The sequence below is a fragment of the Mustela nivalis genome (assembly GCF_964662115.1).
Source record: "Mustela nivalis genome assembly, chromosome: 7".
Lineage (NCBI taxonomy): Eukaryota > Metazoa > Chordata > Mammalia > Carnivora > Mustelidae > Mustela > Mustela nivalis.
This window is the reverse complement of record NC_139026.1, coordinates 56550379-56576384: the sequence shown is the minus strand read 5'-3', so window position 1 is coordinate 56576384 and position 26006 is coordinate 56550379. Positions and strand designations below refer to the sequence as shown.

Genomic DNA, 26006 nt, shown 5'->3' with positions numbered 1-26006 from the left:
ATCCAAATAGGCCATTAACATGCCTACTTTTCTATTTTTAAGCCTACACAGTCACTTACCAATTCTTGGGGTAGTAGTACTCTGTTCTGCAGGCGATGAAGTACTAAAAGCAGAGATTGGAATTTTCATCTGTATAGGACCTCTGTTATTTGATGGACTATAGAGTCCTGATGGACCTACTGTAGGTAAGGAAGTCCTTGTGGCTTGTACAATAGAGTGTGCTGTTGGAACAGCCTGTACAGCAAGTGTTGTTCCTAATGGTGCAGCACTGGCAGGAGAGTTCCTCTGAATACTAGGACTGGCCACAGAAGGAACATTGTTTGGTTTAGTGGGGTTTGGCAAGGCTGGCAAGGATACTGGATTTTTGGTAAGACCACTCACTGTAGGTGGGCTTTGTACAGAAATGAACTCAACGTTGCCAGATGGTTGGTTGGTCACTAAAGTCCCTGGATGGCTCTGTAGGAGTTGAGGCTGGGAGGATACTGCAACAGGTACATGCAAAATCACTGGCAAAGGTTGTAAAGAGATTGTAGGTTGGGGATTTCCACTAGGCACCTGAGTAGTAGCAACTACTGTAGCAGTGTTGGGTGCAGGAAGAACTGACGTTGCTGTCAGAGAACCAGAAGTCACTGGAGTCTGCAATTTAGGTTGACTACTGACAACTGTTGGAGGAGTGACAAGACTGGCTGAAGATACTATAAAAAGAAAAAACATGTCTCAGTTTAAATGGCTGTTTTCATTTATCAGCTAGCATAATACAACACAATAAAATTTAATGAATTACAGTATAATTCTTTTATAAAAAATATAATAAAGTCTTTTATAATACATTTTCTTTCAGATTTAAGTTTTATAAATTCTTAGAATTAAATTTATAGAAGCATTTTTGCATCTGTATTTGGCACACAGCTTATGATTAATATGGAAGACTGCTTAGTATCAAGACAGTGTCTGAAAATTATTATCATCACCTCAGAGTAACTGGAAAAACTAAGAATCTGGTAAAGTGGTACAGATATTTTTGTACATTTCTGTACTATATTTTACATTAAAAATATAAATGCCTTAGGACACTGAGAAGATATAAACTCAGACAATCTAGTAAAAGTCATCACTATTAATGAATAAATTAAGCTTGGTCATTGTATTTTATCACCTGGACCATGTGTGAAACCTCTATCTGTGGATCAAGTTTTACAGAATTACCTGGCAAGAGCTAATATGGGGAGACTGCCTCTACTGACACTCTAGTGACATTATATGATTTGGGAAATAAAACAGTAAAGATGGGAGATGAATTAAGAAATAAGAGAAATGATACCAAAGACCAGAAAAAAATCAAAATGCTGGTCACTGGAATCTTAAATAATTTTGGTTTAACTATTTGTTTATTCTCATTTGAATGGCTTTCAAACTGATGGACCAAGTGTCTTTCACACTGCCTGTAGTCTTTCCAAACTCAAAGGCACACTAGAGCAGTAATCTTAATCTTCACTGTTATCCAGGGGAACACCTGGGATTACGGAGACCCTCTCAGGGAGCTAGCAATGTCAAAACTTTTTATAACAATAATAAGATTTCACCATGTAAGTATTTGCACTGACACAGCAAAAGCAATGGTGAGTAAAACTTGATGCCTCGTACAAAACTCAAGGTAGTGAGTGGTACCAAATGATCACTGCGTTCCTTATCACCACGCTTACAGTAAAAAACAAAGTGAGCTTCACTGAAGAATGGCATAATTCAGTAGTAAAAAGTATTAATTTTATTAAATCTCAACCCTTAAATACAGGTCTTCTGAATATTCTGTGTGAAGAAATAGGAAATACACAGCAAGCATTACCACCGCATGCCAAAGCAGCATGGGTGGCTCAGGGATAAGTGCTTGTACTGTTACTGTTAAGAGTTACAAAGCTGAGCTAAAAGCTTTTTACATGGAAGACGATTTTTACTTGAAAGACGATTTACAGGTATACTGTGATTATTCACATTTGAGTATCAGACTAATCTTTTCTTAAAAATAAACCATGGCGTCAGTTCAAAGAAAATAACTGCAATGGTGCAATTTGAGCTTATCGGCAATGATACAATTTGAGTTTAAAAACAAAAATTCGAACTTTGGAAAAACTTGTATCTGCCACTGAGAACATGACAACTTCCCAAATCTTCAAAGATTCTTCTGATAAAAATCGACTGTGAAATAAATGTGATTTTTAAAAAGTTTATTAATGAAATGTGTCAACAATGGAAGTCTTACATAACCAAGTGAATATTTTCCAAATGATTGATGAATGATAGCACCAAAAGATCCATCCAAGTATAGACAGACAAATGGATTTTTTTCTTAAAAGAAGGAGGGGCAGACAGAGAAGGGAGAGAGAATCCCAAGCAGACTCCACACTGGGCATGGAGCCAACCAAAACCAAGAGTCAGACACTAAACCCACCACTACACCCAGGTGCCCCCAGACTTTCTGTCAAAAGTCAGAAAAGTTTATTGGTATGGTTTCACATTCCATTTTTCAACTGACCTTTAATAAACTACTGCCTATGCCAAAGAAGAATATCCACAAATCTAAAAGGGCTAGTCCTTTTCCAACTATATATTTGTATGAGGCTGAATTTTCTTCACATATTTCAATCAAAACATCAAACTGCAACAGACTTAATGCAGAGATATAACAATCTTCAACTGTCTTAATGTTTTAAGTTTAAAAGAGATTTGTAAACCTGTAAACTATAACTCTTCTCACTGTTTAAGCTTGAAAAAGGTGTTTTTCATTAAAACATGTTATTTGTGTTACATGATATAGGTTTGTTATTTTTTTTTTAATTTTATGTATTTATTTGATAGAAAGAGAGCTCACAAGTAGGCAGAGAGGCAAGCAGAGAGAGAGGGAGAAGCAGGCTCCCTGCTGAACAGAGAGCCCGATGTGTGGCTCGATCCCAGGATCCTGAGATCATGACCTGAGCTGAAGGCAGAGGCTTAACCCACTGAGCCACTCAGGTGCCCCTGTTTGTTATGATTTTTAAATAAACATTTAAAATTTTATGTTTTAATTTCCACTATAGTAAATATCAATTAGTATAAGCCATAAAAATGAAAGCTCTTTGGGATTCTTTATATTATTATTATAAGATTATACAGGGATATGGAAACCAGAAAATTTGAGAACCACTAGAGACTTGAATTTCTATATTTGCATGCGTATCTGTAATCCTAATTTTTAAATAAAATTTTATACTTGTTGAATTTTAGATAAATACCTCATTTATCTTAGAACTTATTTATCTTAGATCATTTTAATTTCAAAAATTTGTAATAAAAGAGAACCAAAACCTTCAGTTCCTAAGAAATTGTTATTTTGGTATTAAAAAATATTACCTGTATTCACAGGGGTTGGAAAGGTTGGTGGTGCACTCTCACTTACATTCCTTTTGGACTCCAGCATCTGTCTCACTGTGCCTGCATTTCTACAAAATATATATATATATATATATACAAATAGTCAGTGAAAATGCCATTCAGGAGGACATCATTTTATGAATAGAGAAAGCAGTGGCCGATAGGGGAAAGCACGGCAAGACCTGGGTATTGTAGCACTAAAGTGCAAATGAATGCATAGATAAAGATGGCACATAGACTTCAGCATGCTGGGGTCTATGGAATTAAGGAAGAGTCTTTCTCTTATATTCTAATGTCCTCAACATTTTAACAAAAAGCCAAACGTACATCCCAGTATCTATAGACATTAATTTTTATCACCCTTGATCAAAATATTTCTCAATTACTTTGCAAGAATACTATTTAGCACAAGTGGTTAAAGAAATCTTCAATAACCAAAGAAAGCCTCAAAATAAATTAGCAAAACCATAACCACAAATGAACAATTATAACAAAACAAAAAAAGAAGAAAATCTAAATCCAGAATACCAAACACTTATCTCTACAAAAATAAATAGCAATACATTCCAAAATTTTCCTGTAAAATAAAGAAAATCAGAACCTTGTTCTATTATTTAAAAACTTGAAAGACTGTTTACAATTCTCACCTGTATGGCACATTGTTGTTATTGCTGTTGACATCAACTACAGACTTTCCTGGTGATACTGGTGGGTTTGGTGGATTCTGGGGGAGAAAAACACCCACGTAAAATAAAACCCAATTCACAAGCAATCTTTAAAAATATGACCTTAACTCGACCTATTGTGACCATTTTGTAACATGTAAGAATGTTGAATTACTATGTTGAGCACTAGAAACCAGTATTATAAAAAAAAAGAAAACAACAACAACAACACAAAAAAAATCTTATATGCTTTCATTATATATTACCTGTTACTTCCAGAAAATATTACTAGAGGAGAAAAGAAAAAAGCCAGGGCTTTGAATCTTGACATTGCCACTTAAACAAATTACTTAAAACAAATTACTTAACCCATTGTGACAATTGTGTGAAAGATTAATATAATAATTCCTATACCTCAGTTTTTTAAGATGAGTAAATAGAGAATGTAAAAGTGGTTTACATGCTGTAAGGGTTCAATAAATATTGATAATATGAATCTGAAGAATAATTAGACATATCTATTCAAAATCAAGTGAATGTCTACTACATACCACACATAGCAGGCACCAAATTACCAACAGGAACTCAACAGAGTACATATTTATTCTTTTACAGAAATAGCTGATTACCAATAAAATGGTACCTAAGGCCACAAATCAAAATTATTTTTTCAATTATTGTTTAAAAAATAACTACTTGCCACTACGTGACTGGTAACTTCATAAAAAGATATTTCAATTCTAAACTTAATTAAGTATTAACTAATTTCAGCCTTTTCCCCCTCAAAACAAGGAATATAGAAATGGAATTCTTATACATATACATATTAATTATCATTACTTGGGCCTCTGTTAATAATTATACTATCATCATATTATTTCTTAAATTAAGAAATATAAATAATTCTGCTCAAGATTTAATTAATGTAATAGTAATAATAAATACTAAAACAAAGGTGGCAGGTGCTTAAAATCACATCAAGTAGATGCCGCTAATCACTCTTTTCAATCAACCAATCTTGATGCTTTTTACAGGATAAAAGAATAACTCTGACCAACAAGTATAGCATTATACAAGTTATACAGATAGAGAAGATAAGAGAAAAAACTACCATGAATTGCTCAAAAGGTGGTTAAAATCTGCCTGTGGACAAAAACACATGAAACAAATAGAAAAGCAAATTAAAGTTTAACAGTGCAATGCTGATGGAAAAACTTTTTTAAAAAGTTTTTGAGGAAAATGCATCTTCATATAGGTTACTACACTGAAAATAGCTAAGATGAAGATAAAAAACATTTCAAGGAGAAAAATAGAAAAAGAAGGAGTAAAAGCATAATAAATAAATACAACTGGCTTAGAATATGGGATGGCCAATGGATGGAAGACCTTAAGTACTACAGTGTGGTGACACCAACAGATGACAGAATAGGAAGACTAACATCTTCATCCCTCATGGGATGGATCAAATTTCCTTTGTCAGAATTCCAGAAGCCAGTCAAGAGGTTATAGGACCCCAAGCAATAGCAAGGCAAAGAAGAAGTGCTTTGCAGTCGTTAGGCAAGTCTGTTGTACTTATCCACTATATCCCAAAGTCCTCCTGATACCTACAACACAATCAAAATTTCTCATTTCTGGCTTCTCCTTCAAAAAGGAAAGAGAAGGGGCGCCTGGGTGGCTCAGCGGGTTAAGCCTCTGCCTTCAGCTCAGGTCATGATCTCAGGGTCCTGGGATCAAGTCCCACATCTGGCTCTCTGCTTGGCAGGGAGTCTGCTTCCTCCTCTCTCTCTCTGCCCGCCTGTCTGCCTGCTTGTGATCTCTACCAAATAGATAAATAAAATCTTTTAAAAAAAGGGGGGGGGGGGAAGAGTGGAACTTTCATGCAATATTCTGGCTTTTCTGGGGACTGTCCAAAGCACTGGTTTCTGTTTCATCTGATCTGTAGCACATGTTGGATGTCTAGTGGCCACATGAGAACAAAGGTTGAGCCTATTAGCTTGATACAGCACCAGAAAAACCATTCTAACACAGACAGCAGGGGGACCTCCAAAAGCATGGCTTATAAAACCAAAACTGTAATATGGAAGACAGATGACAGTGGGGAGTTTCTGAGTAGAAAGAGACAAGCCTCTTCAGATAAAAAACTATATTCACAAGCTCAGAGAAATCATACACACACAAGCTCAGAGAAAATACATCTCTAGAAAAGGCCTGAGAGGTCCCAAGTATATACCTGAACTGAACAGTAAAGGTCTTCCCCTGTACAAAGAACTGTGAAAAGACAGGGAAAAAAGGTTCTTTTCTTCAAATGCCTAAATTTCAATCTAAGAGAATTAAACATAGAGCCCCAACAGAGAAATACAGCCCCAACAACAACAACAAAATCTTCAGAAACTGACCCTAAAAGAAAATGGCGATCTGTGAATTACCCATTAAAGAATTAAAAATAACCAATATCAAGATGTTCAATGGGGTAAAAGAAAACACAGAAAGAAAACTAAAAGAAATTATAAAAAATCATGCATGAAGAAATAAAAATTTTAACAAAGAAACAGAAACTCTAAAATAGAAACAAAAGAAATTCTGGATCTGAAGAATAACTGAATTGAAAAATTCACTACATGGGATCAACACCAGACTGTACCAAGCTGAATAAAGATTTAGTGGACTTGATGACAAGTTATTTGAAATTATCAAATTACAAAAGCAAAAGAAACGAGAAGAAAAAAGTGAGCAGAGCCCAAAGGATTTCCGAGGCACCACTGAAAAAACTAATACATGAATATGGGAATCTAAGAATAGAAGAGAGGAAAATAGCAGAAGGCATTTGCAAATAATGGCCCCAAACTCTCCAAATTTGAGGGTTCTCAAATTCAAAAAGCTCAGAAACTTCCAAATAGAATAACTCATGGATCTATACTGAAAAACACAGTCAAGGTGTTGAAAGTCACAGATTAAAAATTTTTAAATAACAAAAGAAAAACCCATTACATTTAAGGTAGCTCCCATAAGATTATCAGTAGTTTTCTCAGCAGATAACTAGAAGGCTACAAGGGGGCAGAATGATATATTCAAAGTGTGGAATAAGAAAAATACCAAGCAAAAATACTATATCCAGCAAAACTTATTCAAAAATTAAGGCAAAATTAAGATTTTCCTAAATTAAAAAAACTGGGGAAGTTCAAGACCATTAGATCTGCAATCCACACACACACACAAAATGCTAAAATGGGTTCTTCAAGTGAAAATGAAAGGATATGAGATGGCAACTTGAAAGCATACAAACAGATGAAATTCTCTGATAAAGGTAAATACAGAATCCTGCATTACTATTACTAGAAAGTTAGTGCAGTAAATCACGTGTAATTGTACATACACATTTAGGCATAAAAGTAACTGTAAATTTATGTTAAAGGATATAGAATTTTAAAAAGATATAATAAAACTAATAACAAAGTTATAGAGGCAGAAGTTCTTAAATATGATTGAAGTTGCTACCAGTTAAAATAGTTTATATAATCCCCATGGTAATCAGATAAAACACCCATAAAAGATACATAAAAGGACATTATATAATGACAAAAGCACCAACTGACTAAATATAATATTTATACACATATATACACATAACATCAAGGCCTCAATGTATAAATACTGACAGAATTGAAAAACAAACAGCAACACAATAATAGGAGTTTTCAGTCCATCCTTCTATATAATGAGTAGATGATCCAGAGAAACATTCAATTAAGGAAATAGCAAAAGTGAACCAATACCAAAGACCAAATGGACCAGACATTTATAGAAATTTTCTCCCAACAGCAGAAAAATACAAAATTTTTCTCAAGTGCACACAGAACATTCTCCAGGACAGATCAAATATTAATCAATCACAAAATAAGCCTTAACAAATTTATAAAAATGTAACTCTGACCAAGTATCTCTTACAACCACAAAGGAACAAAAGTAGAAATCAAGAGCAGAAGGAAAAATGGAAAAGTCATATATATGTAGAAATTAAACACTTAAAAAAACTAATATATAAAAGAAATCACAGATATATCAGAAAATATCTTAAGATAAATAAAAACACAAACACAACATACCAAATTTATGGGAAAATTTATGCAGCAAATGTAGTACTAAGAGGAAGATTTATGGTGGTACATGCTTCCATTAAAAAAGGAGAAAGATCTCAAATCAACAACCTAACTTTACACTTTGAAGGACTTAAAAAAAAAAATACTCAGGAGAAGGAAGGAAATGATAAACAGAGAACACAAAGTCAATAGAAAGAAAAATCAACTGAGAGTTGGCATTTCAAAGGATCAAAAAATAAGCAAAACTATACCTAGATTACCTGTAAAAAAAGAAAGAAGACATAAATAAATAAAATCATAAATGAAAGAGGATGCCACATTACAACTGATACCACAGAATTAAAAAGAATCACAAAAGACTACCATAAAGAATTATAAAGCAACACATTGGATAACCTAGAAAAAAATGGGATAGCTTTCTGGAAATATACATCCAAGACTGAATCAAAAAGAAAATAAAACTTTGAAGAAGATCTACACAGTAGTGAGACTGAATCAGTAATCAAAACCATTCTAATAACAAAAAATACTGAGGACCAAGGCTGCCACGCAGAATTCTACCAGACACTTAAAGAAGAATTAACTGCAGTCTGCCAACTCTTCCAAAGAATTGATGAGGAGAGAAAACTTCCAAACCCATTTTATGAGGCCAGCATACTTGATACCAAAACCAGACACCAGAATAAAAGAAAACTACAGCCTAATATCCCTGATGAACATAGACTCAACAAAATATTACCAAATCAAATTCACCAGCACACTGAAAGGATTATACAACATGACCAGGTGAGACTTATCCATGGAATGAATGCAAGGAGAGCTTCACACAAAAATCAATCAATGTATAAGTCAATCAAACACCACATTAATAAAATGAAGGGGGCGGGGAAACAACATGATCTTAATTCTTGTAGAAAAAGCATTTCCTGTATTTCAACACCCTTTCACGATTTAAAAAAAAAAAATTAAACAAATTAGGAATGGAAGGAAGTTACCTCAACATTATTAAAAACAAACAAACAAAAAACCTATACATCAAAAGCCCACAGCTAACATCACACTCACCAACTTCTGTTCAACATGGTACTGGAGAAGATCTCACCAGAGCAATAAAACAAGAAAAAGAAATAACAGGCGGCCATAGTAGAAAGGAAAAAGTGCCATATTCTCTGTTTGCAGATGACGTGATCTTATAGTTGGAGAGCTCTCAAGGTGGGGCACCTAGGTGGCTCAATCCTTAAGCATCTGCCTTCACTCAGGTCATGATCCCAGGCGTCTGGGATCAAGTGCCACATCAGGCTCCCTGAAGCCTGCTTCTCCCTCTCCCACTCCCCCTGCTTGTGTTCTCTCCCTCACAGTCTGTCAAATAAATAAATAAATAAAATCTTTAAAAAAAGAAAGAAAGAAAGTTCTCAAGAGTCCACACAAAAAAGTTCAAACAAATAAATTTAGCAATGGTATAGGATTAAAAATCATCAAGAAAAATCAATCATACTTCTATATACTAACAACAAACAATCTGAGAAACAAATTAAGAAAATAATCCCATTACAATATCATTAAAGAGAATAAAATATTTGAAAGTAAATGTAACCAAAAAGGCAAAAGACCTTTAAACTGAAAACAACAAATACGGTGGAATGAAATAAAAGACGCAAATAAATGAAAATACCCCATGTTCATGGACTGGAGCACTTAATACTGTTCAAATGTCCATACTACCCAAAGTGATCAAAAGTTTCCATGTAATTTCTATGAAAATCCAATGTCATTTTTTGCATTAACAGAAAAAAGCATTCTATAATCCATATGGAATCCCCAGGGCAGAAGAACAAAGTTGGAGGCTTCATACTTCCTGATTTCAAAACATATTACACAAAGATACAGTAATCAAAAAAGTGTGCTTGTGGCATAAAGACAGGCACATAGACCAACAGAACAGAAGAGCCCAGAAATAAACTTTCACGTGTGCAGTCTTTTAACAAATGGTATGAAAACTGGATAGCCAAACACAAAAGACTAACGTTGGACCATTAAACCATATACAAAAATTAGTTCAAAATAAATCAAAGATCTAAATATAAGACCAAAACTAAGAATTCCTATTAGAAAACATAGGAGGAAAGTTTCATGACATCAAATTTTGCAATTATTTTTTGGATATGACATCAAAAGCACAGGTAACAAAAGCAAAACAAAGGAGGTTACATCGAAACTTAGAAACCTCTGCACATCAAAATAAAAAAAAAAAAAATCGAGTCAAAAGGAAATCTATGGAATAGGAGAAAATAACTGCAAATCATATATCTGATAAGAGGTTAACATCCATCCAGAATATATAAAGTCCCGTAACTTAACAACTTAAAGCAACCTAATTAAAAAACAGGCAAAGGACCTAAACAGACACTTCGCACTTTTCCAAAGATATGCAAAATAGTCAACAAGTATATGAAAAGATGCTCACCACCACTATTATTAGAGAAATTCAAATCAAAACCATAGTGCAATGCCACCTCACATTCATAAGCATGGCCACTATGACAAAAGAGAAAATAACAAGTGTTGACAAGAATGTAGAGAAATAGGAACCCCATGCCTTGCTGGTTAAGAATGTAAACTGGTGGGGCGCCTGGATGACTCAGAGGGTTAAAGCCTCTGCCTTCAGCTTGGGTCATGATCTCAGGGTCCTGGGATAGAGCCCTGTATCCGGCTCTCTGCTAAGCAGGGAGCCTGCTTCTCACCCCCCCCCCGCCCCACTTGTGATCTCTGTCTGTCAAATAAATAAATAAAATCTTTATTTAAAAAAAAAAAAAAAGAACATGGGGCACCTGGGTGGCTTAGTGGGTTAAAGCCTCTGCCTTTGGCTCAGGTCATGATCCCAGAGTCCTCAAATCGGGCTCAGCAGGGAACCTGCTTCCGTTCCTCTCTCTCTGCCTGCCTCTCTGCCTACTCGTGATCTCTGACAAATAAATAAATAAAAATCCTAAAAAAAAAAAAAAAAGAAAAAAAACGTAAAATGGTGTGACCTCTTTAGAAAATACTATGGTAACTCCTCAAAAAACTAAACCCAGAATTACCAAATGATCCAGCAATTTCACTTTTGAGTAGATATCCAAAAGACTTGAAACTAGGATCTTAAAGAGTTACCTACACACAGATGTTCATTGTAGCATTATTCACAAAAGCCAAGAAATGAAAGCAGCCCAAATATCCATCAATAAAGGAATGAATAAAGAAAATGCAGTAAATACCATATACATAATGTGGAATATTATTCTGCCTTGAAAAGGGAATCTTGTTACCTGCTATAGTATAGGTATCAGTCACCAAAAACAAAAACAAAAACTAAACAAAACCCAAACAGTATAATGACTTCATTTATGAGAATCTAAAGTAGCAAATCACAGAAACAAAAAGTAGCTGAGTGCTGAGGGGAGAGGAAATGAGAGATGTTCTACAGTAGCAAAATGAGAGATGTTCTACCGTAGCAGAGCATCAGTTTTGCAAAATAAAAAACACCTAAAGATCTATTACACAGTGTTAATACAGTTAATACTTCTGAATCATGAAGTTAAAAATGATACATTTGAGACTGTGTGTGTAGCACAAGTAAAACAATTTTAAGAGTTTAATTAAAAAATTAAAATGTAGAATAATCTAAAATTTTACTCAATTACATCACTGATTTCTCATAAAAGATGAGAAGTATCTTCATATTTCTTTTATAGTAAGAACTAGAAAGGACAGAAGTTAGAGATAACAGTCATAAGGCAGTAACAGATTAGATTATAAATGTGGACTTAACAGCAAACTGCCCATGAGGGTTTTCTGCTCTTTTAAAAATTAAAATAGAAAATGTTTTAAGACAAACCTGCATGGTGGGGTTTGTTTTTAACTGGTTAATATCAGAGGATCAAGGAACAAATCTAAATAGAAGAAAAGCATTTAAAGTATTACTGTTTATTTATTTATTTATTTTAATAAAGGGGAAATTAAAGTTTTAAATTTTCATTCTGTATTTCTCTTGTTCTTAAAACCTAGCATGACACAGATGTAAAATTATACTAGATACCATAATTAAACAGAATTAGGACATGAATGAACAAATTCTTAAGAATTCTAGAAATCTCTCACAAAAAGAAAATTTAACAAGAATGGGTAGAAAGATGTCCCAGTTTGGCAATGTAAAACTGGCCTTACCCAAAAGCTAATTAACGAAGGAACAAAATCTGGAAGCCTGAAGACCACCTCAATATTTTTCTCAAGCACCACATATCCTAATTGTTCAAATTAATCTTTTCTAATCTTTAGGAATTATACAGTATTTTGTTGTTTCCATAATACTTACAGCTCTCTATAATAAACCTTTCAGGGATTGTAATATTTTCATATCATTCTTAAAGTGTGTCTGTCTGTCACTTTTAAATATGTAAAGAAGAACAACTAGGAAGTAGTTCTGAAAGCAAAATAGACAAACACTGGGAAATATATGGTGGGCAGCATGCTGCTTAGTTCAAACATAACGATAAAAGGGAAGAAGTGGAAATACGTACTGTACAAAAACAAAGGGAAAACCGCAAAGCCCTTTCTTTGGTTCAAGCACAGCTAATAAAAAAGATTTACATCAGGGCACCTAGGTGGCTCATAATGTCTGCCTTCGGCTCAGGTCATGATCCCAGGGTACTGGGATGGAGCCCCACTTGGGGTTCCCTGCTCAGCAGGGAGCCTGCTTCCCCTTCTTTCTCTCCTTCTGCTTGTGCACTTTCTCTCTCTCACTCTCTCTCTCTCAAATCAAATTTTTTCAAAAAAGATTTACATCAATTTTCTAATCTGAAAAATAAAATAGCGCAATTTTTATATTATAACAAATAAATGAAGCTGAAAAAATGAATCAGGAAATTGTATGATTATAATAAAAAGAATCTTTGGGAATGGCCAAAGGAGGGTTTGCTGAGATTAGTCTGTGTAGAACAAAGATAAAAACTATCAATTGCTCAAGAAAAAAGAGCAACCAGAGTTTACAAAGTTAAGTAAAAACAATACAGATGGAGAACAGATTAGCAGTTGCCAGGGGACAGGAACAGGTGGGTGTGGGGGGAAATGAGGTAGGTTTAAACTGTAAAAAGGCAGCATTAGGGAGTCCCTTCATGGTAATGGAACAGTTCTAGACTTTGACTATGGTGGAGGTTATATAAATCTATACATGGGATCAAACTGCATAGAACTGCACGTGTGTACGTACACACACACACACACACACACACACAATTCATATAAAAACTGGTGAGAAATGATAATGTCTACAGACTACTTAACAGAATTTTATCAATATCTTGGTTTTGATATTATACTGCAGATATAAGATTTCACCACTGGGGAAAGCTAAGGTGAAAAGTTCACAGGAGGCTATGTACTACATTACAACTTCCTGTGCATCTATAATTATTTCAAAATAACTTTATTTAAAGTCAAGTAAAGAAGATGTCACAATGAAGACAGAAAAATCCTACAATAATAATGATTACTACTGAAATAATTTTAGTGGCAATTATTAAGTGCCACACAAATAAATACAATTTGCTCAAATAGGAAAAAAAGTCAAGAGGAAAAGAAAGAAATTAAACTAAAAACTATAATGCAATATACAAGTGCTATATTAAAAGTATGTATTACAGAATAACTAAGGAAATAACAAAAAGCAAAAGGTAAGCTATACATTGGAGTTTATGTTATGCTACGATGTTTGGACTTAACTACATGGTGGAAGCAGAGAAAAGGACTACTCCACGTAACACAACACTAACTAACATAGTTTGGCGGAAATAAGAGACTAGACTAGGACACTGACAAGAATGTAAAAAGAAAAAAACATGGTAAGACAAATCCCAAAGATAATTTTAAAAATGAAATGAAAATATAACTTCCAGAATCCTGTAAAATAGGTTAATATAAGTGTTGATACATGCAAACAATAAATGAGGATTAGAAAAGGATTAATAAGTTCTAGAGCTGTGGCTCCAGAAAGAACATACAGGACGTACACAGAATGAAAGCAAATTTCAGACCTGTAATAAAGGAAGACTTTCCTCCTAACTCACCATTTCCTAAAATTACCACTTAAAACTAAATATTAATTATGCAAGCATAGACATCCTTACTTCTTGTCTTTTCTTAAGATCTTCTTTGGCTGCTCCAAAGCGTTTGGTTAACCTGGCTATCTTGGCCTAAAAAAAAAAAAAGCAAAAAATGAAACAGAAATCAAGTAACATAATGGGATTAAAAAGGAACTCATATATACATTACAAGAAACCCACAAATAAAAGGATCCTGAGAAGATCGCCAACAGCAAAGAAAATAAGGCAAGCTGATTATAAAATATATATTTGAAAAATACAGAAAATCATAATGAAACTAAAATGACCTCTGAACTCAATATCCAGAGGTAAAAACTCTTAATTTTAGAAGGTCCCTCCTAGAACTCACAACCAGTACATTTCTGAGCATATGTAATTATGGGGGCTTTTATTATTGTTATTTTTCAGTATGTTGGAACTATATAATTTTCTGAGAATTCTGTACTAAGCACACTTGTAAGTCATAAAAGACCCAATGCCATGCCTTATGAATATATGTGTAATATACTGAATCATTGTTTATACCCTCTATCTCCCAAGGGAAATGTTCAGTGTTTATCAATGTACTGCTATAGTCAAATAATGCAATTAACAATTTTGTTCTTCCAAAATTCTTTCCTTGGGTACCACTCACAAAATATAACTTCTGAGACAGAAAATATTTTTAAAGCTCTTGTCTAAATGATTCTTATCTAAAATGCTATTTATAGCTAAATTATCTAAGAATTATCAAATATTTAATGACAATTTCTTTTTCAGAAAGGCTTTGCTAATTTGTACATTCAACAGCATAGTATGTGTGGTCATTTAATATTACTCTGAAACACTTTCATATTATGTTAATTTTAATACTCTGTCAAAAATGTTACCTTGCTACTATTAACATTTCAGTGAAATTATTTATTCATCAATTATACTGCTTACATAAGCTGCTTGATCACATATTTGCTCAAATACATATTCACAGAAACTTTAAGGAAAAAAACAGGAAAAAAAATTATCTCATTACTACATGAGTATTTTGTATTTAAGTCTTTTACTAAAGTACAGATGTAATACTCAACTAGTTTTTTCTGTTGCTGTTAACTGCTGCTGCCAATTTTTTTTTAGATTTTATTTATTTATTTGACAGAGATCACAAGAAGGCAGAGAGGCAGGCAGATAGAGAAGGGGAAGCAGGCTCCCTGCTGAGCAGAGATCCCCCCCTGATGTGGGGCTTGATCCCAGGACCATAGGATCATGACCTGACCCACTGAGCCACCCAGGCACCCCATGCTGCTAATTTTTTTTAAGCTTTTATTTTTGTTTTGTTTTGTTTTTTAGAAGGAGAGTGAGTGGCACAAGCCCATGTATAAGCTGAGGAAGGAACAGAGAAAGAATCTCAAAAAACTCCCTGCTCAGCACAGAGCCTAAAGCAGGGGCTGGATCTCACAACCCTGAGATCATGACCTGAGCCCAAATCAAGAGACGCTCAACTCACTGAACCATCCAAATACCCCACTGCTGTTGCCATTTTATGTTAAATATATTTTCAAGAAATTTAAATTAAAACTTCTGAGTGTGTTCATGAGGCCCACCTAAGGAAGAACTCTTCCAGAAAAATTATTTTATCCAATATATGCGTATCATACAAAGAAAATGATATTATTTACTTTTAAAGTTTCTTTCAGAAAGTAGGCACTTCTGAAAGAGACCCCAAACCTAACAAAGTATTTAAGTCCATTGAGAGAGCCTATGAACTCAATCACATATGACCCCGAGGATGAAGATTTTCCTTAGGACTTGAGTATTTATGCATATTTATTAATACCAAAGACATACAGCATAATTTTATATTCTTAATATAGATTTACCTTCCTATGATTAAAATATTTCAAATAATTTTTTTCAAGAAAGATATAGGGGAAGGTGTTTTCTGTACCACAACTTATGCAAGAATGTTTTTCATTCTTGAGTCTACCTGGTGGGTAGTCTATAAGTTGAATAGTTTGTAGAGTATTATTATACTACTTTTACTTAAAACTCATTTTGTATACTATATACACACACACACACATATATATATAGTATACAAAATGAGTTTTATATATACACACACACATATGTGTGTGTATATATATATATAAAGGTCTAGAGGAATAAATACCAAAGTTAAAAGTGGTTTCTTCTAGAGGTTAGAATTGGCAGGCAGTGAGGGAGAATGTAAACAGGATTACACTTTCAAGTCATATACATCTGTAATATTTAAAAGCTTTTTAAAAAGGATTTTATCACTAAAAAAATTAAGCTATCAGAGAAATTAAAATCAAAATCTGGACACTGACTTGCTGTCTGCCATTTAATATTATAAAAAAAGAAATAAGAAAACAGCCTTTTCCTTATTTTAATGTAGGAAAGTGTGCAATTTTTCAAAATTGTAATTCAAAATATCTGCCATAATGTGTCTAAGACTGGGTCTCTATTTTAGTAAGTATTATGTGAGATTTTTTTAAGAAACTATATAAACAAGTCAGATTTTAGTCTAGGAAAGGGATATTCTATTATTATGTCTTTACTACTTTTATTTCATTTTGCTCTTGGTTTCTTTCTCAGGCATATCTATTTCTTATATAGGCATAAGGGTAGCTATTTAAATATAAGTCACATAAATTGTTGCAATTCAGACACACTGAGCCTTATTTAGCAAGCTAAGCAAACCAGGGATTTCCTTGCATAAATTATGCACCAAGGAACCTCTTAGGAAGTAATTATCTGAGAAAAGAGCTAATCAAGCATCAAGTCTGACTTACCAAAATATTAGCATTCAAAAAAAGCTACTGAATAAATGGATACACATATCCATTATTCAAAACTGTCTCTTGGATTAGACAGTCATGGATTTACTTGGTGGGGGGGCTATTTTCAGTTAAAACTACTTAAAACAACATTTTATAAATTATAACCAATGAAATACTGTATTCCAGGGTGTGTTGACAGCTTTTCCATTTCCATTAAAAAAATCCACTTGAAATTTTGAGTATTTTGAATTTGTACAATAATTTGAAAGGAATCAAGTCTTCCTATCTAGGAACATAGTACATTTACAGTTGACTTGTTGACTCAGATTTTCTTTTTCTATCCTTCTTCCTCACAATGGTCTTAAAATTTTCTTTTCTTTTTCTTAACTACTTATTCATTTTTAAATATCTACCATATGTGAAACCTTTATCTCTTATCTTCTCATTGTTCATTGTTGATACACAGAAAAACTATTAGAAAGTTTTTCTTCAATCAGGTAGTTTCTAAACTTCTTACTTTCTCTACAGTTTGCCAAATTAATTCCATTGTGTTCCCAATCATTACTCTTAATTTCTTTTTCCTATCGTTATTTTATTACTCAGACTGCCACCAAAACTCCAAATAGCAGCATTAGATAACAGACGCCTTTGTCCTAGTCTCAAATTCAATGGAAATACTTCCATGATCCCTACTAAATATGATATGGGTTATAACCTGAACAGAGTTTCTTACAATCTTAGGCTTTCTACTTTCTTACTAAATAAGATGGACATCATAGGTATAAAGTTATATGTAATAATGTTCTCTTAAAGAATCTCCTCTGGATCTTTGTCTCCTTTTTCAATCCTTATGTAGTTTATTTGTACTCATTATTTATAAATAAAAAATTAATCTACTTTTAGTCTTCACAAAAGAATAAGGTTTTGTCTTCATTGCTCAGTATTCAAAAGGGTTGGGTTTTTTACATTTCATTAATTTAGTCTCCTTCTGGAGTTTAGTTTGTAATTGTCTCTTCCTAGCACAGAAGATGAACATATAATGTTCTTCTCTTTCCCTGTTCAGTAGTAATGAATTTAAAATTATAAATTTCCCTTTGAATACTGCTGTGGCTTTCATTACAGGTTTTGATATGTAGTACTTTAATTACAGTTCTGATTTAAAGAGCGGAGAATTTCCATTTTTAGTTCCTCTCTACAACTATCTGAAAATATGTTTTGGTGAGGGGTTTATGGTCTGGGAGGGGTAAAAAAGCTAAATATTTGTTGATAATTTCTCTTTTTCTTACACATTTGCTACTGACTCCACAGCAAATGACAACTATCTCCATTTTAAGACTTTCTTATAGGGCGCCTGGGTGGCTCAGTGGGTTAAGCCGCTGCCTTCGGCTCAGGTCATGATCTCAGAGTCCTGGGATCGAGTCCCGCATCGGGCTCTCTGCTCAGCGGAGAGCCTGCTTCCCTCTCTCTCTCTGCCTGCCTTTCTGCCTACTTGTGATTTCTCTGTCTGTCAAATAAATAAATAAAATCTTTTTAAAAAAAAAAAAAAAAGACTTTCTTATAAGTTACTAGAATTCTCATCTTGACAATGCATCAGATACATAAATCTAAAACTTATACTACCTTGTAATTAAAAAAATAAAATTAAAACCATGGAAATAATGTTGAGATTTATTTTACCATTTGACATCTCTGTAAAAGCAAAAATACACAAAAACTTTTTCATGATTCCGGAAGTAACCAATCCCTCAGGCACGTAAGTGGCTCAGTCAGTTAAGCGTCTGCCTTCAGCTCAGGTCATGATCCCTGCTCAGGCTATGATTCACACTCAGGTCATGATTCAAGAGTCCCTGAATACTGTACTCCCTGCTCAGCAGGGAGTCTGCTTCCCCTCTACCCCTGCCCCACCCTCTCTGCTCCTGCTCTCTCTCTCAATTAAATAAATAAAAAAATTTAAAAAAAAAAAAAAAAAGGAAGAAAGGCAACCAATCTTAAAGAAATATACAAGATATCCCAATGCTGAAAATTATTTTCAGCTCTTATAAAAATACATTTAGTACACAGAAATAAGGAAACAAGCCAATAATTTAAAACAGGCTTTAATAAAAGGAAGTGGACAAGTCATATCACACAACAAACCAATTATTAAAACCTTAAAAATGATTCTAAATAATCCCAAACTAGCCTATTTTAAAAATATGTAAGAAAGACAATATGAAAATCAATCAAAAATCTACTTTGCTTTATCTACGGAGAAATTTATACCTTAAAAATTTTAGCAGAAAAGAGAACTTCATGAATTTTCCTCTAAAGATAAAGTCTACATGATTCAATTCTATTCTCTCACCGAATTTTTCAATATATTATAAATTTTTACACTATTACAAAAGGATCATGAGTCTCTTAAAAGTGTATTTTTATAGTAACTGCTGCTTTAAAAAAGAGGGCCCTAATACTAAATTAGTTATTATATTAATTTATTCCTTAAAGCAAAATACCTGAACCCAATATAAGTATTTGTTTTCAATTGTGTTAACTTTGAATTTTATAAAATTCATACTGGATTTTGCCAAAGTCAGTCAGATATAATAAATGAATATAAATATGCAAATCGGGAAGATGTACTCATCAACTGCTATGGAATGAGATACAGTATATATATATACAGTAGTATTTTAAAAATGTTTATTGTTAGCTGTAACTAAAAAACAGTAAATAATTTAGCAAAGTATATAATTATTTGTTGAAGTATGTGATACATAAGCTTTAAATACTGGAGAACGCAAAAGAAATTATAATAAAAATACCAGAACAGAGTGATATCCCCAAAAATGACTGAGTAGGGAACTTCAGGGTTCATTCCTTTCCCAAAAGCAACTAATGAGCTGACATACATTTTTAGAATCAACTTTTGCACAACTCTGGAATCTATTAAAAAAACTCCAAACAGTGGGGTGCCTACGTGGCTCAGCTGGTGTCCAACTCCTTATCTCAGCTCACATCTTGATCTCAGGTTCATGCATTCAAGCCCCCACTATGAGCACAGAGCCTACTTAAAAAAAACTCAGAAAAGCCAAGGGGAAGACCTAGGAAAGAATAAAGCTGCTACTTTGCAGTAAGAGAGCACTGTGGTCTTTTAGGTTGTCTATTCATTTTTCCCCACACCCAGATCTGCAGTGGCTGTGAAGATGACAGTTAGCATGCCTGGTGCAGGCTTCTAGTGCCAGGCATTTCACTGGCATCTCTCTTAAGGCCCAGCACACAGGCCAGCCTTTGTTTCACCCAACTCAAGTAATTCCCAAGGCTGGAGCAGCATCCCAGACAGCTTTTCCTAAAAAGATTTGGCACCGCAGCCTGAGGCAAAGGACAACAATTTGGACAAGCAATAAAGAGAAAAGCCTGGGTAAGAAAAGGTTGGGAAAGGTGACACATGACACAAAAGGGACTCTAAAAGCTCTTGAATAGAGACTATGCAAATGCCCACGGAAAAAAAGCAAAAAATAGCCTGAAAAGACCCTAAGCTTTCACTTAAGCAAGTAGAAGTGAAGGATAAGGCAAGCTGGATACGGCAAGCTGTAAATGGCCTGGTTAATTAGCACTGAAGGAGTGTCTCAACAGAGCCAATCTGCAAAGACTGGGTGAGTATTTTTTCCTTCTTTCTTCTTTTTTTATGCTTCAAGCATTTAAGATAACTGGCAGAACATCACCTGACCACTAAGCTAATGAAACACCAAACTTTAGGGGCCCCACATAACAAAGAATTTATACTTTCCAAAAACATTTTAGAAGTCATAAACCAACAAACAACAAATCACAACAAGAAGCATCAACAAACTCTGGGTAGTGAGGAAAAAAATCTGATTCCCAGAACTGCCACAATATAATATTCAAAATACTCAAATTTCAACATAAAATTAGGAGGCATACAAAGAAACAAGAAATAAGAAAAGTATGGGCCAGGGGCGCCTAGGAGGCTCAGTGGGTTAAGCCTCTGCCTTCGGCTCAGGTCATGATCTCAAGGTCCTGCTTGGCAAGGAGCCTGCTTCCTCTTCTCTGCCTGCCTCTCTGCCTACTTGTGATCTCTCTCTGCCAAATAAATAAATAAAATTCTTAAAAAAAAAAAGTATGGGCCATTCACAGAATGAAAATAATGAAAAGAAAGATAGCTCAGGTATTGGACTTACTAGACAAAGACTTTAAATAAATTGAATAAAAATCTGTTCGAGGAGCTAAAAGAAACAATGGACAAAGAACTTTAAAAAAAATGAGAAGAAACAGGAAAACAATGTCTTGCTAAGCAGAATATCAAAGAGACAGAAACTGTGTAAAGAAAACATATAGAAATTCTAGAGCAGAAAATGTATTAATTGAAATAAACTTCGCAGCGGGGCACTTAGGGGGCGCTCAGCAGGTTAAAACATCCGACTCTTTATTTTGGCTCAGGTCATGATCTCGGGGTTCTGAGATTGAGCACCACATCAGGCTCTGTGCTGGGCATGAGCCCCCTTAAGAGTCTCTCTTCCCTCTCCCACTACACCTCCCCCGCCTCTCTTAAAAAAAAAAAGAAGTTATACATGGATTTTTTACTATATCAGGAGAGGGGATCAGCACCCCAAGCCCAGCATTATTCAAGGGTCAACCATTTATATAACACAAACCAATTATATTATATACTATCTATCTATATATATTTTAGTTTTTTTCTTTAATGATTTTTCTGGAAATTACACTTAACATCTTCAATACCTACTTATTTTGAATAGTATACAAATACTTTTAATAGCATATAAATATAATTAAATATCACTTAGGCATAAAAAGGAATGCAGTACTGATATATGCTAAATTGTGTATGAACCATGAAAATGCTACGCCAAGAGAAAGAAGCCAGACACAAAAAGTCACATATTGTAGGATTCTGTTCATTAAAAAAATATGCAGAAAAGGTAAATCAATAGAGACAGGTTGATTAGTGGTTGCGAAGGACTAGGGGAAAGGTAAAGTGACTATTTAATGGACATAAGGTTTTCTTTTGGGTTAATGAAAATGTTCTATAACTAGACAGAGATGAGAGTCATACAATGGGAATAAACTAAATGCCAGTGAATTGTAAAGTAAAAACAGTTATTTTGCTATTGAATTTTACTTCCATTAAAAACTAAATATCAGAAAAGCCCAGAAAGAGACAGGAACTAAATGAGCTTAGTAAAATTTAAATTAATAGCATGGCAAGGGCAGATCACTACAGGTAACTTAAATGGGAGAAACAGTATAAAGTTGAAGGCCTGAAATGAAAATACTATGAACACTGATATTCTGTAGGACAGTGTAGCAATTGGTAGGTATTAGGAAAAGTAGATCAAAAACTAGGAGATCCAGAAATTAAAAAATAAAAAAATGAATGATGGCACTTTGTTGAGGAATCTGGACTATACAGAGGAGAATGAAACAAAGAGTATTTTAGAAAGATGAGTACAATCATTGGGAAGGGCCAGTAAATACCTAAAAAATAGAACCAGAGTAATCATGTAAAAGGTTATTGCTATAATCAAGGGAATGGAAAAGGAAAATGTATTTACAGTACTATACCCAAATTAATTGAAAAAAATTCACATGTAAATGGACCTGTGCCTTGTGAAAAGTGAGAGGAAGCAAAAAATAGACTTTTGTAAGAAATTAAAGTTATAATTTAGCAATCCACTGTATATGTGAAATGACTGAAAGAAATCAATTTCCAAGAACTCAAAAACTATCAATGAGAAGAAAAATGGAAAGATATTGCTGGAAGATTTTTCTAAGGATTCAAGAATTACAAATAAGAGGAACAATGGTATGGGGGATTTATATGTGGAGAAGAGAATGTTTTGGCATTTAAAGGCTTCAGATTCTGAGGCTACCAGGTAACATCAAAGTAAAAAGTTTATTAAGTGTTAAGAGATCTGGACTTGCATGTTATATGAGAATATGGGAGTCAAAGTCTCAGATTTTTTAAAAATACAAAATGAGAAACAGTTAATGAAACCACTCTTTTTAAATCCTCAAACATTTTAAAATTCTAATTCAAAATTCTCGACCATATTAGTAAAATAAAGTTTAATAATTAAACAACACTATCACTATTAGAAAGATCTGCTAAAGGTAAGAAAGAGGACTAGTAACGTACTATATGGTACATAACAAAATTACTACAAAGATCTTATTATTTAAAAAGTCTCACTTCAAATAAATTAACAATATGAACCCAAGAATATAACTTTCAGGCTAAGAAATACATAAATTCTAGTCACATTTGGTTGCAATTTGCTTTATAACTAGAAAACAGTGACTTTATTTTCATGGACCCCTTTTCCCTCATTTATAAAGTAAGGGTCTATAAGTGGTTTGCAAACTCAGCCTCTGTAGACTATGCTCATATTTCAGATAGCTTAATAGAAACCATGCATTTACTATATGACAACATGAATGTACTGATAAAAATTTCCAGTTTCTTAGTCTTGGAATAAAATGATTTACTACAGCATGTTAGCATGTGTTCATTTCAGTCATTTAGAAGCTCTGGCACTATATGTATATATATGTGTATAGTTACATTTAATAAAAAAAGAAAAGTAAAAATCATTAACAAATATAAATTAACAAACTAATATCTTTACAACATAAGATCCACGGCAGGAAGTGGATTAATATAAAAAGAATCACTTACAATAAATATTATTTGGTATTTACAACTAGATAATACCAGCCTTTCCTCAGTGACTAAGGCTCCCTTATGGGTTGAACTATATGAGAAGTTCGTATATTGAAGTCTGAACCCTAAGTATTCTCCAATTGTGATTCAATTTGTAAAGAGGGTCTTTGCAAAGGCTATTAGTTAAGATGAGGTTATACTGGAGTAGGATGGGCCCCAATCCAATCCAACTGGTATCCTTGTAAAAAGGGGAAATATGGGTGCGTGGCATGTGTGTGCATGTGCGCACGTACACATACACACACACACACACACACACACACACACACACACACACACACACATAGTGCCATATGAAGAGAAAAGACTTCCACAAGTCAAGGAATGTCCAAGACTGTCAGTATACCATCAGAAGCTAGAGAAAGGAGACACAAGGAAAAGATTCTTTCTCACAGCCTTCGAACAGAACCAGTTCTTCCAACATCTTGGTCATAGACTTTTAGCCTCCAGAGCTATGAGACAGTACTTCTCTGTTGTTTAAGCTACCAGTTTACGGTACCTTTTTTACGACAGCCCTAGCAAACAAATAGTGCCTCTTTCTACTTCTAATATTTAGAAGTTAAATGTAATTATTATCAACTTTGAAAATGTATCCCCCAAAACAAGTAATAAAAATAATGACACATGGGTATACAATTCTAATCAGTATACGAACCTGTAGTTCCGTAATAACTGTTTTATGCCTCTTGTTACATTCAATCTTTTCAACTCGTGTTTTCAATTCTGCCAAAGTCTTATCAAATACAGCACACTGTAGTGCACACAATTTTTCTTCCAGCAACCACTGTACAACCTAAAGAGATATATTTCTTTGTTACAGTCAAAGAAGGCATTTCAGCAAGCAGAGAAGAGTAAATATTCTTAAGGACTGGTAAGACAGTTTAATGTATTGATTAATTTCAAGAGAAACACATTGGCATTCATAACACAATGATATCTGCTAAACGCCTCTACTTCTACATGTGTCTACTATGACAAAATTATACTGAAAACAGAAAATTTCCAGAGGGTCAAATTTTATAAGTAATTTTATACTGAGGTTTTAACATTTATTTCTCATACCTTCTGTGATTCAAAGGAAATCAGTTAAAAGACCAGTTTTTAAAATTTCTAATCTGTTGCAGATGATATTTTTGTGAGACTAAGCATATCACTGCACTATGAAATTTCTATAAAATATTTCTAAATGCCTTCTTAACAATTTACATTATTTATCTTATTATGGGTCCCTAACAAATAGAATACACAGTACATGTCCACAATCCATACTTGAGTAATAACACTGTTCCAGAGTAATATGTAAGTTTCAAAATTCACATACCTATCTTCGTATTTATAATAGCTCTGTAAGAAAAACTAAACATTATTACCACCATATGACAAATTTAAAAAGCTGGGAAAGAAAAATGGCACTTTTTTAATCACCTCACTAATTAACTGCTTTTTTCTAATATGAATATTTATACTGTATCTTAGTGGAAAAAGGATATTGGTATAAAATGTAGATTATTTATAATTTCATTATTACATCTGTAAGACTTTAAAAAAAATAATTTCACTGGACTTTCATATTCCTCTTAAAAAGGCATCTGTCATACACATCTGTTAACACATTTAGAAAAGTATATTAAATACTACATATTTTCAATATTTCTAACTCTAGTTTCATAGATACAGGCAGATGTTTCTAAAGTTTGTATTTTATTTTATTTTTTTTTTTTTAAGATTTTATTTATTTATTTGACAGAGAGAGAGATCACAAGTAGGCAGAGAGGCAGGCAGAGAGAGAGAGAGAGGAGGAAGCAGGCTCCCTGCTGAGCAGAGAGCCTGATGCGGGACTCGATCCCAGGACCCTGAGATCATGACCTGAGCCGAAGGCAGCGGCTTAACCCACTGAGCCACCCAGGCGCCCTAAAGTTTGTATTTTAAATACTTCCTTTCCCTAGTCAATCTAAGGCCCTGTCCCTACTATTTTTAATAGTAAGCCTAAAGAACCTAACAGTGAGTTACAATGTAGGAATTTACAATAAAACCACCTTATAATGAAGATTAAAAAGTTAATGTATTTTTTAGAAGTTAAAATATAAAACTCTAACATTTCCACAGAATAAAATTCAATATGAAAGAAAAAATAAAATCCAAAAACTCTTTTAAAAAGAATCAGTTTTAAAAGTTAAATTACT

The 26006-nt window shown here is 33.7% G+C and overlaps 1 protein-coding gene and 1 long non-coding RNA gene across 15 annotated transcripts in view; both read right to left on the bottom strand.

Moving 5' to 3' along the window:
- Positions 1 to 26006, bottom strand: part of ATF7IP (activating transcription factor 7 interacting protein) — a 110003-nt gene that overhangs the window by 15831 nt on the left and 68166 nt on the right. For 10 of the 14 annotated variants that reach the window (XM_082740602.1, XM_082740599.1, XM_082740590.1 and 7 more), the window contains 5 exons: positions 24479 to 24616; positions 14326 to 14391; positions 4053 to 4129; positions 3385 to 3473; positions 60 to 695 (listed from right to left, as the gene is read on the bottom strand). In XM_082740602.1, coding sequence (XP_082596728.1) covers positions 60 to 695; positions 3385 to 3473; positions 4053 to 4129; positions 14326 to 14391; positions 24479 to 24616 — 1006 coding nt within the window. The remainder of the gene's footprint in view (positions 1 to 59; positions 696 to 3384; positions 3474 to 4052; positions 4130 to 14325; positions 14392 to 24478; positions 24617 to 26006) is intronic. The other 4 variants (XM_082740594.1, XM_082740595.1, XM_082740592.1 and 1 more) reach the window with 1 other exon arrangement.
- Positions 17446 to 21719, bottom strand: LOC309869450. Its single transcript, XR_014314190.1, has 2 exons — positions 18630 to 21719; positions 17446 to 18413 (listed from the first exon to the last, which is right to left on the bottom strand). It is a non-coding gene; the product is annotated as an uncharacterized lncRNA (long non-coding RNA).